A 16,195-nucleotide genomic window follows, 5' to 3' on the forward strand; every position below is an offset into this window, starting at 1 on the left:
TAATTAGCCACTTAATAGTTTGATTAATGGTTCAATTAAGTAAATGAGAGGTCAGCTGAAACACCTACTGTTTAGATCCCATTTACATAGAATGAGCAGGGCTCATATCTTTTCTATAGGTATGGTACACAGCCCCTTTACACAAGTAGAGCATGACAGGGCAAACCCACAGAGAAATTAAAGGCAGCTGGACAAGCAGCAGATGTGCAACAGTGGCTCAAAACTCAGAGAACAGACTAGATGTGAACTCTGGCAGCTGAGCATTAGGGGTGCCAGACTACCAGTCTGCTCTTTTTACAGTCAGCTAGTATAGATATAATACTTTTGGAATCACATGGCACCCAAGAGGCATGTTACACAAGGACTTGGGTGGGATAGCAGAGAGTATGCCATCTTTCTATGGCGCTTATTACATGAAGAGGTCTTGCTTGGCCGTGTAAGATGCAGACATTAGCAGTTTGTATGCTGTATCAACACGGAGAAAACACAGCCTGGCTCTGTACAAGATAATTGCTTTGACACCATCAATACAGAGTAAAAGGAGTTCCTGGCACCTTGGAATGCCTGGAGTCTTCAAGGATCATTTCCCTGCAGATCACAAAGAATAAAACAGGAAAACAATCCCTGACAGTTCCTGGCTAGTTTCTCTTTTTGCGTATGGTGCCCTGCCATAAAAATTAAAAGAAGAAACTGCTGTCTGGTTATCATGAGCCAAAGGGGGGGAAAAAACAGCAGCTGTTCAGGGACTAATGTGGAGCTCTCTGTTTGCATGCGTGAAGGAGAGAGTCAGTTAGGTAGTGGGTGTTTCATGCAGGTATCACAATGTGCTGTCCATCGCGAACTGAGGGAAATTGTCCAGCAGTTTCGCTGATTGCTTTGATGGTTAGAAATCTATAGGAGGTTTATAAATCACTGCATATCCTTTTCTATAGCCAGTGCTGTACACAGGTGGGCTCTTGAGTGGGTTAAAAAATACAGGCCTTTGTTCATACAGTAACACAGGGTGAGCATTACAGTCCAGGCATTGAGGCTTTGTTCAGAACATATTGGTAGACAGCAGCCAGGATTTCCCAAGTGATACTTGGTCACTAGTGTCAATCATTAAGGAGAAATTATCGTATGTGTATGGTTCTGGCATTTTGAGGGGGAATACAGAATGGGCACCACAGAGGGAGGTCTTGATCTAGAAATCTTCACATTAGGTTCGTTAAAGAGGTCACAAAGTACTGACACATGGAGTGCTCTTAAAATTGAATGGATTTCCATAAAGAAGCTGACAAGATTCCTTACAAGCAGCATATTTTCAAATCTTTAGTAGTATGAGTTAATGGTGCATCACCTAGATGGATTCTAAACTGGCTTTGGACACAAATCAACAGTAAGCTTTCTTAACACTTAACACATGCAAAAATTGTATACTTTGTAAGTCACCCTGGACAATAAAAAGAATATGATGGGCATTGTACAAAGCTGAGTCACACGGGATAAGGCAAAGAACTCTCTCATACTATAGTATATATATATGTTGTATCACACAGTAGGGAAAAAAGACTATACAAGTAGATTAATTGCATAACCATCTAGGAAAGTCACTGAAGTAATCAAAAAGAAAACAAAGACAAAGAAAAGCAGAAATACAAGTCAAGAGACACTATACTGAAAATGTTTGAAATAGCAGACCTCTAGAGTACTGCAGTTGCACGCTGGTATGGCAAGTTTACACAAATTTACAAAAGACACAAGAAGCCAAGGAGAGAGTCCAGCGAAGAGATACATGACTCACTTTGGAGCTCATGGGAATGAGAACAGGCTGAAGGAGGCTTCTTTATTATTCTCTCATAAAACAGATCAATTACACCTAGACATGCTGAACATGTCATTGTCATCTGTTTGAAATTGATATTTCTACTCTGGGGAGTGGAAATGTTAAGAAAAGTAAGAATAAATAAATTATATTAATAAATAGGAAAAATAGGAAAATAAAAAAATAAATTGTAACTACAGTATAATTGAAATGACAATGGTCTATAAATGTATGAGGTATCTCAGCTAGTGTATGAGTATTCTGAATGTACTGTATGTGGAACTGACATGATAGAGTGTTAAGTATTTCTGAGGGGTATTGTGCGAGTGCACGTGTGTTTTTATGTCAGATACTGTAAGTGGCATTAGCTCATCAGCAATTTTAGGGATTTGTAATTGGAATGCTTGAGGAGGAGTAGGTATTTCATTAAACTTATTTTATTTTTTTAGAGAAGCTGTGTTTTTAGGGATACAGTATGTTGTGTGTTTAATAAAATTGTGAAATGGAAAGTTGAAAAGGATTGTTTTCTTGATCAAACAATACGTATGGGGGTGGCGCTATTATTTGACTGATCATATTTTGTAAAATCTTCAAGTAAGCATAGAGATGGGAATAGAGAGGTGCTGCACCCCAAAAGGTGATGTTCGGTGACAACTTCTTGCCAGAACTGTTGAGTTTGTGGGCAAAGCCAAACGGCATGAAAGTATACATTTGCAGTGCTGAGTGTACAGTGTGTTAATGTATCTGAGTCAATATACATCTGTGATAATTAAGATTTGTACTGTATACAGAAGTCAGTATCTTTATTTATACTGTAGACCTGTTTCACATTAATTGATTGGAAGGGAGATACAATTTTATATTGTTTGGAGACAAAACATTTTTGAATTTACCGTTTTATTAATATACATTATATAAGCATCTCATTGCACTTGTGCATATGATGTTTTATTAATATACATTATATAAGTATCTCATTGCACTTGTGCATATGATAAACTGAACTGATATATTCCATAAGCAGAAGCAGTTGAAGGGTATCATTCATTTTATTTTGGTGCTTTCATTGCATGTTAATGTTGAAAATATCATAGGTACTGCTTTTCAATGCCATATTTTTGACCAACTCTTATTTTATTTTAGACTTATTTTTTAATAGATGGTGTAGAAGTGAGATAGCTTTGTTTCCAAGTGGTGAAGATGAATAGCTTTTTGTTAATTACAAAGTCCCTAATAAACCATTATGTTGTATACATATGTAATAATTGTAAACTTTTTTTGCTTAAAATATTAATACATAATAATATTAATATACAGGTATACAGATTTAGTCCAGATGTACACAACATTACTATAACAAAGCAGCTTTAATTTATATACTGTTATGTATCAGAACTCAGCAGTATTTACTTCTCTCCTTATTGCATGATTCCCAAGCCTAATCCAACATTAATTCATTGATAACCAGTCATACACAAATACAATGCCAACATATACCAACAAAAGGACAATATACAGAAGTCACAGAACCTACGGTAGGACAGGTCTAATAGTACTGCACTTGTTTTGATCAATTGTACTGTACAGCACTTTCTCTTTTCCCCAATATTGTTTCATGATTGCAGCAGGCTTTTCCTTTATATCTTGTATTTCATGCTGCTTTCCTAACTACAGCAATTGCCTGTTTTCAATGTTCATATTTCTCAACAATGAGTCTGAGAACATTCCATTATGTGACAGAGGAGCCTGTCATGAGATACAAGGAGCACAGGAAACACTATTCATACACCTTCCCTTAAACAGTTGCTAGAAACATTCCTGAGGATGCACACTTGACTAGTAGCTGCTATTACTTCATTTCACATACTTAAAACATACAGGTATGAGTGAGCACTGTGGCATGAATTGAGAGTGCTCTCAAAATGAATGATACTCACTGTTTGGTGTCAGAACTTCCAAGATGGGTCAACCTATGGTGGCCTTAGAAGGCCAAACCTAACCCTACTTCTAAAGGTGTATTTATGGAGATGGTTAAAACCACATGCATGTGAGGAGGGGGAAATTTGATTGTTTTTGTTGATGTTTATTGAACCAGGATAAAGGGAAATGTAAACTGTGTTATTAAGATATATTTGATTCTGTTCTTTTGTAAGAAATCAAATGAATTTATTTATTAATTGTGAAATTATGATTTTGAAAGGATAAATGGTTTGTTCCAAATGGGGGAGGGGCTTACATACTACTGTATATAAGCTGGCTCCTCAGACTAATAGTGGAGTCAGTTGGTGAGTTAGGTAGTTGTGGCTGAAATCAGAGCATAAGTCATAAGTCATAAGTCATAAGTCATAAGTCATAAGTCATAAGTCATAAGTCATAAGTCATAAGTCATAAGTCATAAGTCATAAGTCATAAGTCATAAGTCATAAGTCATAAGTCATAAGTCATAAGAGTAATTGCAGAAGATTATTTTTGTTCTTGTGGGGGAAATGGGAAGCAGTGTAAATAAACTGCACTTACTTCACTTGAGTACTTTGTGGTAGATTATTTTATAAAATGGACCTGCAGTACTTTGGCCTACCTTAGTCCATTGTGTGACGCATTGTGTCTTGATTTTTGCACCAAGTGGAAATTATTTTGTTTAGAGTTTCTGATGAAAGTTTCAAAGCTGATTTAATTAATTTGTGTTGCATTTTCTGAGTTGTCAGGTATGTTCAGATTTTATGGTGAAATCAAGTTGTCGCTTGTGCTGTGGCACTGAAAGTCTAAAATTTTCTTTCATTGCTTTATTTTCATAGTCAATAGTTTTGACTTGGGCGGTGAGTGTTTTGACAGCCTCATGCAATTTATTGTTCTCTTTTTGGAGTGTTTCAATTGATCTTTTCTTCTGTCATGGCACTTCAAAGAAACATCAGTCAATAAAACTTTCCAGGTTGCTACAATTTAAAGTGAAAGTATCAAACAGTTAACAGCCAGAAATGTAACTTAATTTGTAGAATTTGACAGTAATAGCACTCAATAGTCTAACTGTGGGATGCCACCATCTTGTATCTTGAACACCCTGCATTCTCAAACCCTGCACACTAAAACAAAAGGCACAACAGGGTAAAGGAGCTTAATCTTTTCAATCTATGTAAGATATGTTATATAAAAAAAGTTTGAGTTTGATAGTTTGAGGTCTTCAAAATTTTTAAAACTTTGATCTAAACAGTTATTTCAGGTGTTGTTGGATCCTCAGAACATACAGTAAATGGAAACATTCTAAAACAATTTGTACCAACACCCCTGTTTACATAAGAGTTATTGACACATGGAACATTTTGGCAGTTTTCACACCTAGGAATTCTGTGGTAAAGGAATCAGGGTATATAAAATATATGAGCACTGATGGGCTAACACGCTTGTTCTCATTATCATATTTTCTTAATTTCACATTTCTGAGGACTGCTCAGACTGAGTGGGCAGAATATTCTATGCAACACACCATCCCTGTGCCTGGGCAATTTGTAATGATGGTGTGAGGGAAGAATCACTCCGCCAATCCATTCGAACTGCCATTAGCACTGGGGGATCCAGTTTGAGGCACTCTGACAGTGTACAGTATGTGCTGGAGAAGACCACACCTGGTCCTCACCACTTTCATAAAAGCATGAGGATCATACAGTAAGTGGTGGTCAACTGCAGATTCCATAAAATAAAAATAATTAGCTACAGTATTTCAAATATGAAAAAAAAAAGTTTTGTTCAGAGAAATTCTTACATATCTGAAAATCTAAACAGCAGAGTACAAAAATATACTGACTAGTCACAATATTAGGAACCCCAATGAATAACTTGAGAAAAAAAAAACAAAGGTAAAAAAGCAGGGTAGATTTAAAAGGACAGGGCAAGGTTCTGAAATACATGCATATTTCATCCCATTCTTCCAGCAGGATCATAATCAGCTGTGTTGTGATGAGAGTAATGGTGTGTGGGATTGGACTGCATGGTCCATCGGGTTCACTGGTTCCCAAAACGTTTGAGATCCAGAGTTTGTTCAGACCAGGGAACGTGATGGAGGTTTTGTCTCAGCTCCTTGAGCTATCCATGCAGTGCCTGCCACTGAGAGAGACAATTCATCAGAGGATCCTCTGATTCTGGTGAGTATAATTCATGCTTCCAAATTAAAAAAGAACACACAAGAAAACCTCTGCATATGATATAAGCGGATCTTTTTTAAACGACCCTTGAATTATTTGCTTAGTCACAACCTTCTTTATACCGGCCCTCCTTCCTGGTACCATAATAGTATGAGATTTTAAGTTATCTGTAAAATTTCACGAATTGAAATTAAATGACAAATTTCGTAGTTCAGGTGGGTAGCTGCGTCAGCATGGTTTAGGCTGCAAAGGAACAAGTAATTGGTTTCTTCCATGCTGAAAAAAGAAGAAAACACAACGTTTCGGCCGTGGAGCCTTCTTCAGGTGTGTGTTCTTCTTTTTTTATTTAGCATGGAATAAACCTATTACTTGTTCCTTAAATGAAAAATGATTTCTAAAAGGTTTGGTTAAGGTAATGGCTTCCCTTTCCTAACAGAGCAGAATGGGAGACAGGGAAAAGAAACAATGAATCAAGAATAAACAAGAAAACATTTGAGGTATTTATTTTTAGGCAAACAGAATTTTCTGAAAGTTTAGGGATGAAACGCTAATGTTTTAGAGTATTTAGCAGAGTACAGGAAATGTTATTCATTACTTGTATAGTGGCAAAGCATGCTATTGCATTAAGAGCTGTTAAAGGTTTCTAATAATTTTTCTGTTGCCTTGACAAAGCAGTTTGGACCTGCAGAGGAGCAGAGGAATGGAATTAGAAGGGGCCCAGTAATAAGACACAGCTTCCAAGATGCCTATAGACTAGAATGTCCTAAAGCTGTCTCCATTGTGAAACATCTTAATGGTACTGTACTGTACATGGCACAGATGGGCTCCTTTAAGTCTAGCAAGTCTCTTTCTGCTACGATCACTGGCCCAAGGTCACTGTACATTACCCAAAGGACATCCGCTAATGAGGGACCTGTAGGGTGTGTACCAGGATTATACCTGATAACATCCTAAACCAATCACCAGCTGTAATGTTGCACCTTAAAAGCTACAGTACCTCATAACTCATTTTTGCTGGTTAAGTCACTGCTTATCCTCTCTCTCCAAGTGAACTGGCAATCTGACATTTCCAACCGTGTGACTGCAAGCAGTCTGTCAGGACTTAACTTTTCTTCCAAGACTCCAGGCAGAGAGATTCCCTTCACTTTAATTAAAAGGTCCTGAATTTTTTTTTCAGTTTTCTGAAGCATAAGCAAATATTAAGTATAAGTCCTGAAAAGAATTAACGAAGACAACGCACAAGGCTGTTTCAGCATAGATGTACTTTTGACTCACTGTGTGTAAAGGACAGCGAGTAAAATTAATAAAATATATGTTCAGGTTTAGCTAGAAGGCATGTCTTCAGGGTAGCTGAGTAAAGTGGGAAGAATATTATCTTAAACTCCCTTACAGTATGTCCTTGTACTCTTTAAGCCTTCCCTGGAAGATATCTGTAAAAACAGTGTACCAGAGACAGCTAAACAAGAGATGAATTTTGCAGTGTTGTTTTCTGGTAGTTCATTCAGGTATTTAGAATTAACTATTAATACTGTATATGCTCTCAACCAGAAATGTTTAAAGAAGCAAATAAAACAAGAATGGTATTTTTGTATTTTTTTAATAACACTTCTTATATATTAACAGGAAACTGAGTTCTAATAAGTATAAATTATCAAAAAAATAACAAAACTTGCTTTTTTATTCTAAAACACTCAGAAACTCTCTCAACTACTGTATATTCCTAACCCAAACAATAAAATTGTTACACAGTGGGAAGATATTTGAATACACTTGTTCAAACAACTTATAAAAATAGATTGCATTTTCAAATACATATTTACATTATTTCACATTTTGACCATGGACATATATAAAAAAGCCAGATTAAGCAGCAAGTGAGTGAAGACGTTTTCTAAACTGAATAAAAATGCTTTAGTGGTATAAAGGGAAGGTCAACACATTACTGTCAGACTATTCCAGATACTACCAGACTCTTCTCTTGTTAAAGGATATGGCTTAGAAAATTTAACCAGCTTTGTCTGTAGAAAAATGCTCAAAAATGATTTTGTTACAACAGAAACTTTCATTTACAAAATATTTATCCTACATAATGGAGACCTAAAGCAGGGAACTCAGCTTATTTTTAATTATTGGCATTATTTTGGACTAACAATCTTAAATATAAACATGCTCTCATACAAATAGTATACAAGCTATGTTTGGCTGAGGGTTGTAGGATTACTGTACCTGTAGGTTTCAATTAATTTAGACTTGCTGACGTGGTGAAACATCATTGTAATACATGCATACAAAATTAACATTTTTCAAGTACAGGAGAAGAATCCCTAGTGTATACACAGTGTAAATAAGAAATTTTAACACGAGTAAATCAATTGCTGTATTATTTCTTATGCAATATTTGCAAACCATTAAAGATAAAATGTATAGTTGCTATGGGTAAATATGAAGGTGTTTCCATAAATAAGGTGACAGGAACTCCCATGCTACAAGTGTGCTTGTAAATAGTGTGATTGGAACTGGAGTGGTTGATAACGTTTCAGTGTAGCACACATTCTCATTCGTGGAGGAAGTGCTTGGATGCCCATGTAGCTGTTCATGTTGAACATCTGTCTTGCTTTTATCAATTTCATTGATCATTTCGCCCTCACACCTGTTTCTGTGGTACGATATGAGGTCTTTGCACATCCATAGGTTGGCAATAAATCCCAGTGGTGTTCTGCGCCCAGAAATCAAATCTCTCTCCAAACTACTGTGTTTGATGACGTCCTTAGCTGATTCTTGTCTTTATGATGAACAGGTGGCATGCTTGTGTGGGCTCATGGTGAAGCAGACGATGGTAATACTGTGTCGAACATATTGCTATACCTGCTGGGAATGTCATTTTTAACTATGAGAGATCTTGTTACCTTAATTATTGAAATGCCTCATATGTGCAAAATGTAAAAAGCTTCTCTGAGCCAAGCTGATTCTAATTTCAGTTGATCCAGTCACTGTTGGGTTGGGGATAATAAACTAAACACAATGGATCTTAGGATCAGGACCCTTTGTGACACTTACAGTACAATTTTTTCAGTGCAGGGCAGTGTAAAACATATTTATAGCTCACAATAAAAACAAAGACATTAATTACAAGGTGGTTTTCAAGGTATTGTTTCATGAATTTGTTCAGCTTCAAATGACAACAATCATTTTAACCTCTATCACAAAGCACCTTTATCGTAATGTCAAGTCATGTTTTTTTTAAATCAAAAGTGCCGCTCTTAAATTATATTAGAACAAAATTGGAAAAAGAAATTGTGGAATCTGTTGCCCTGAGTTCCACCAAAATGCTGCCGACATTGCCGTAATGATCTTGGGTTTATCTGCAGAACTTTCTCTGTAGAAAAACACCTGACCAAAATAAAATAAAATAAATAAATAAAGCAATAACAGTCTAACCATGCAAAGCTAATAAGCTAATGCAAATTGAGTTTACAATCTAATGGATGGCAGCCATGTTTACTGTCACTGTCTCAGCCGCCACAAACGTTAAGCATTCCTAACACCACTTTCTAAACAAACAAAACTAAAGATACTAAATGTAAGTATTTTCTTCTTTGCATTAATATTCCTCCACCCATCTCCAGCTGTGTAGCTGCCCCTTGGTTAACTCCTCACTCTAAATGGTGTTAACTCTAAACTTCCCTGCCTCCTTGTCCTGCAGCCAGGGAAATGGTCTACGATACCCAATAATTAAAAAACTCAATAAACATTTCCCATACATTTTCATTCTTGGGTGTTGTTATTTCTTATGAAGTAAAATTACACCCTCAAAGTTTTTTTCTCCACATGGACTGGCTCTTTAGCTAATAATTATAGCCAAATATAAAACTGTGTAGATCTAGAATCTTGTTTTTTCAGCCAATGGATTCTCTCGCAGCTTTGCAGAGGCTCTAAAAGACAGATTAATAGCTCTATTAAAACAAGCTGGAGCAGTTTTCTGCATTGACAATTACTGTAGAGGTTTACAGCAACGTTTTAGCACAGGTAAGCTTATCTAAATTGTATATTGAATTAAAAAAATTCTGTAGATTAAATGTGGAATTAAGGTGCACGTCTGGAGGGTATCAACTATTTATGCAGCTTCTTCGATATAAAGGAAGTCATTAAAAATGAATTCTATGAATACTATGATTTTTAACTTGGAGGTTGTTTTTAGCGTTATTGGGTTTTAAAGATAAATATTTTCAGTACAAAACAAAACAGTATCACATCCCAGCCTTTCCGTGATACATATTGCATTTCTGTGGGATTGTACCCAGAATTAATGCTTCATTACTTCTATCGCCAATTTCTTCCATCTAGACCCACATGAGTAATGGTTTGCAAATTTTACCCTTTTGTGCTCAAGCCTTCTCATTATCATGGGCATTTGTCAGGAAGTGAAATCCTTCATGATTAACACTTGCACTGCATGGTGGCAAGGGCTTGCATTTGCAAATAAAAAGCCAAATGGAGACAACTTCACTCCGGTTTCAGCTTTCAAGAGAATCTGAAATGCTAATGTAGAGACTGTTGGCTTAAATGAGTGCAAAAATAAAGCTTGCAGTCAATATAAAGTTTTTTTTTTCACTTTTTTTCTAAGAAATTAGATTTTAATAAAACTACACTCACACCATAAAAAACTTACCATCATGACCAAACATAAACATCTGGTTCAGTGCCTGTGCATATCTACTGTAACGGCTGCCAGAAGTTTTTATCTTTATTATCCATCTTGCTATGTTCGGCTTATAAATGCAAAATCAGGTTGTGTGGTTTACACAAACGGTTAACTGTCTCTTGGGACAGAACTGGTGATGGATTGGGAGGACATTTAAAAACACCAACTTGCAAATTCAGAAGCTACAGTGTGTTTATTATGTGTGCAGACACAGCAGTATCCCTTTTGATTTAGGTAATGCTTGTATGTAATCAGTTAGGAAAAGAAAAAAAATAGTGTAAGTGAGAACAAAATCCACTTACATATGTTGATGTTTGGTATTCCTTTATCCAAGATGCCACAAAAACAAATAGCATATGGATACTAAAGAAATACTGTGTTTTTCTGGTCTACATGTACCAAAAAAATATTTAAAAATGGCCCAGAGAATGGTACAATTAATAAACAATCATTAATCTTGCCATCAAATGTCTGTAGAGACATGTATGTGCAATTCTGTAACATAGAAACAAAAATATCAAATAATTAACTACTCTCTTTTCACTCCACTAGAAAGTTTTCCACCTTTTCTCATGCTTAAAATGTGTTGCATCTTTCCAGATATTCAGATCAGGTACAGGACAGTGATCATGATCTCTGCTCTCTGGGCCTCTCACAGTGAGTGCTTTTTTGACAAAAGTTTAGGACCCTGTTAAAATTTGACGTTCCTAGGTTAGTCCTGGAAGTCATCACAGACACAGTATGACAGACAGTATAGTAATCGAATCACATTAAAGCATTTTCAGAGGTGGAAACAGAACCTGTTATCTGTACCGATGCAGAACCGGCATGTGCCAAAGAAGAACAGCACCTCTTGTTACAAAGGGACTATTAGACTAGCACTGCAAGCTCAGCTGAATCCACTCCTCCCAGATTCTTTCCACAGGACCTCCCGCTGGACTCTTCCATTTGTAAAATGCATGTTGTCAGCGGCCCTTGGCAGTCTTTCTTCCTTTAACTTTAAAAGTACATCAAGCGTGTGTCCTTTAGGGCTACACCTGTACCCCGCGGCCATGCATCTGTATGACCTGTGCTCTCAGTGTCTGGATAGCAGTCAGGATCTGCTTCTGGTGATCGAGTGATGTAATCCCCAAACTCATCACATCCCTGCAGAGCAGAGCAAACAAAAAAGAGAGAGGCATCACCAAACTTCACTCCTGCATTTTTTCCATCAATAATGGCAACACATGCTGGACACTGAGTCTCTGTAATGCCAGCTTATCAGTAATGATGTGAGTCACCAGTGTTTTTGTGTCATGGGTTTATGTTCATCATTTTTCTTTTTTAACCTGCTTTTTCCTGTCAAGAAGCTTGTGTTACAGTAAATGTATAATCTTCATAATACGATAGCTGACTATGTGGTGTTTTAAGGGTACTCCAAAGCCGTATGTACAGTAAGCCTGTGAGAATAACAACCTCTTGTGTCAAAGGGAATAACACTACAACTTAACAAATGACAGATTTATAGCAGAATGCTTGAAAAATAAATTTTGAATTTTGGATTAGTCAAGTCAGGGTACTGAACTAACCACCACTGAAGTGTTATACCAGCACCTGAGGTGAGCTGTTCATGTGTCACCAATCTGAAGCAGCATGTTAGGAGGAATAAGCCAGAATTTATAAAAGCTGATGTGCTTTCAGAAGCAGGTATTAGAAATGTCTTACAAGTAACTGAATCTTCGGGTTCACATAGATATTAACACTGAGATATTTACTGTTGGATAATTTTATTAGTAATCCGAATATATTATTTAGTATAGTATGTTTCAGGTCTAAAAGATTCTGTACAAGAATACAGCCTACTTTTTCTTGACACTAATAGCAACAGAAGAGCAATGTTTGCTCCAGATTAAAAAGATTTAAAAAATGTGTGAAGTTTGAAGAGGAAGAAAGACTCTTTTCTCCACACACTATTTCAAAGTTTTCAACTTCTGTCAGAAAACCAAAACCAGATTTCTCTCACACAAAGTCATTTTGTCTTGTTAACTGATTGTTGGATTTCTTGTGATAATGTACAGTAAGTGCAGCACTATTCACACTGCTACTCTAGACACTTACTGGACTGTCATCCGTGCTACTGACTCCAGGTAGCAGTAGCCAGCTGCTGTGAAGTTATCCTTGTATCTGCCCATCTCAAAGGCCTCCAGCCACTCTCCCACAGAGCTGAAACTGGGAAAGGAGCTGAAGGTGCGCTCAGTCAAAGGAATGGAGGTACTGAGAGTTCTGCAACACAATGACATTACAGTGAGTGAGTGTTGTTTGGTACCCTTAAGGCGTTTAGCATGAAACTCTAATAATGTCATTAACCAGAAATATTGCTTGTAATAGTTATGTTATGCTGTATATTTTAATATAATACCATTGTTCAGAGTTGCTAATTCTTATTTGTTGTGTCTATATATTCAGATGACTATATATTCATATGACTATACAGTATATCCCTCCAACCATTTTTAAGATACTTCGTATTTTCTTTTATAGAACACCTTTCTTAATTCAGACATCTGTGTCTGATGGGCAGCAAAACTAATAGATACTGTATTTAATAATTCTTTAAGTTACTACTTGTTATTTTTTATTTCAACTGCCTTAATTTGATATTTAATCAATTATACAGTATGATTGTACAGCCACACAGGAACTTAATACTGTTCCCCACAAGAATTAAGGGTTCAATGAAGAAAATGAGTTGATTTGAAATAAACAAAATATCCCTCTAGGATCTGGGTAAAAAATTATACATTATATTGTTACCTCAACAAATAGTGTTATTTACAAAAGTTCGAAATGAAGTTACATTCTAACATTGCACTTCTGCTTCCCTATGTATAAATGCTTCCTGACTGTACACTTGTTTCTAGCACAGCTCCACCATCCCGTTTCACCATTGCAGCACCCTCCCTGGCTCATTCCTCATAAGTGAGGGGGGTTGTGACAGGTTAGTGCTGTTATTTCCTCATCCAGGTGAGTTAACGAGTTAACAGTTAACGGCTTAAGTACTCTATGCTTTGTTTTATTGCCTGGCTTTGTCATCATTAGAATTTGACCAAACCATGGAAACATTGTAACAAAATTAAACTCCCCCAGTAAAACATCTACAGTACATCAAAAATATCTAGATCAAAAATGCAAATGCAAAACACAAAACACTATTACATATCAATTCATTAGAACACATCAATTAATCAGAAATTAGTGATTTAATACTAATTTCTCTATGTTACAGCTATGAGGGACAAAATGGAAGAATGTTAGGCTACTGAAAAGCTAGTATTGGGTACAACTACTGTATAAACCACCCAATACAGTCATGTGCACCCATACTGTACTTTAGCTTACTGTTTGATGAGCTCATGAAAGTACTATATGTAGCAACAGTAATATGGTATGTACTGTACAGTATAAGGGGTTCAAATGCTCCAAAATAAATTTGGATTTATATAAAATTTGGGATAATCTGATGGAAAATGTTATGCTGAAATTGATATAGTGAAAATGGTAAGTAATTGTTTCTTAACCCAGTTTGTAAAGGCACCACTAGAGATGCCTTTATTGACCGGATCTTCCCAAGCAACCAGGATATAAAGAAATACACAGGGTAGAACCAATGGGAAATTGTGGACACAGTATGGTAACCCTAGAGGTAAACTTGAAATCTCTGAAATAATTCTGAAAATGTTTTAATACTGAAACAACATAATTGTAAAGGTTTTAGTTCTCAAGATAATATCAGATCGGTACTAACAAATAGTCATGGTGCTAAATAAATATTTTAAATCTGGTTTATCATTCTGAATTAAAAAAAAGATTTTGACTGTGTTCCCTGGTTATAAAAGGACCTACATAAGTACCGAGTAATTTGTAATCTGAGTAAAATATAACAGATACTAAGGCATTACGGGAGCCAGGGTGGTATTTTCCTAGTTGTACTAAAGGACAGGAGAAATACTATTTATAGAACTTTATCCAGGATGTTTCAAATGGAACTAAGGAAGGGAGCTGCATCGACAGACTGGAAAACTTAAAAAATAACCCCAGTTCATAAGAGAAAGAAAAATCAGAAGGTCATTACAATTTTTTTCAGTTCTGTTATGGGTAAGTTTCTGCAAATGAGAGTTAAACAAGAAAAATATTTTTAAAAAGATGTAGTTTTGAGTGACATTATACATGGACAAGGAGCAAGAAAATGTAAAGCAAATAACATAAAATGATCCTTCCAGGAAGGGAATACAAATATATTTTTCAGACACAGGCTGTGAGACAAGTGATATATAAGGCAAATACAAATCAAAAGTCAGCTATTGAAGATCTCTAATAAACGCTGGAATCTTCAGGATACAAGTTGTTAAAAACCCATTTGATGTTGCCTGCATGAATGTGGAATTAATGGCAGGGTTGAAAAGGTGAACAACAACAACAAAAACAAAAAATCAGACTATCCAAAGTATATCTCAATCACAATTGTGACCATGTTCATGGTCCAGGTGTAATTGAATGTACTCAATGTACCCTAAAGTACAGGAATGTACTTTAATGTGCCCATGTACTCAAATGAACCAGAATGTACCTGATGTATCCAAGTGTACCCAAAAGCACCCAATGTACCTGACTGTACCCAATGTACCAGAATATACCTGAATGTGCCCAATGTACCAGAATGTACCTGAATGCACTCAATGTACCAGAATATACCTGAATATACCTGAATATGCCCAATGTACCAGAATGTACCCTATGTGCCCAAATGTAACCGATTCACCTGAATGTACCCAAATGTACCTCAATGTACACGAAGATGCCCGAACGTACCCGAATGAACCCCCAAACGTACCCAAATGTACCAGAATGTGTCTGAATGTACCCAATGTACTCGATTGTACCCGAATGCACCAAATGTTACCGAATACCTGAATAGGCAAGCAATGGCTGTAAAGCAGGATACAATCTGGACAGGACACCAGTCCATCTCAGGGCAGATGCCCAGAGAGAAACATGCATACACTCACACCGGGGGTACAGTTAGAAAACTGCTCATTTGGAGCCCCGTTATCCACCAGAATGTCTTTGTACAGTGGGAGCAAGCTGCTGCCCCCATTCACTCATAATACCCTGCAATATCAGTAAATGTGCAGTGCTAGGGAAATAGACAAAAATAAATACCTTGTACGGGCAAGTGTGGATGTTTTTACACTATCAGGATTGCGCACAGTTTTGTTGAGGATACTGTGGATTTGTGTGAATTTGGGTCTCTCATTGCGATCCTTCTGCCAGCAGTCCAACATTAGCTGATGGAGAGGTGTAGGGCAGTTAATAGGAGCAGGCAAACGAAAACCATCCTCAATAGCTTTAATGACCTGCAAAAACAAGTTCAGGAGACACTTAGTGCTTTAGTAGTAGGTCCCCAAAGCTAATCATGGCAGATAACACAATTACACAAGTCGAATAAACAGTGACCTACAAAGTATTAATACTGCACAAATACTCCAAATACGTAATGCAAACTGGTATACATCA

General features: G+C 36.5%; 1 protein-coding gene across 1 annotated transcript in view; it reads right to left on the reverse strand.

The window, feature by feature from the left end:
- Window positions 1-7,566: 7,566 nt before the first annotated feature.
- LOC102689868 (ephrin type-A receptor 7) overlaps window positions 7,567-16,195 on the reverse strand; it is a 258,096-nt gene continuing 249,467 nt past the window's right edge. The window contains exons 15-17 of the mRNA XM_015348878.2: window positions 15,842-16,035; window positions 12,740-12,904; window positions 7,567-11,788 (exon numbers count right to left, since the gene is read on the reverse strand). Of these exons, the coding sequence (XP_015204364.2) occupies window positions 11,674-11,788; window positions 12,740-12,904; window positions 15,842-16,035 (474 nt within the window). The 3' untranslated portion in view covers window positions 7,567-11,673. The remainder of the gene's footprint in view (window positions 11,789-12,739; window positions 12,905-15,841; window positions 16,036-16,195) is intronic.

Source organism: Lepisosteus oculatus, chromosome 11 (assembly GCF_040954835.1).
Source record: "Lepisosteus oculatus isolate fLepOcu1 chromosome 11, fLepOcu1.hap2, whole genome shotgun sequence".
NCBI classification, from domain to species: domain Eukaryota; kingdom Metazoa; phylum Chordata; class Actinopteri; order Semionotiformes; family Lepisosteidae; genus Lepisosteus; species Lepisosteus oculatus.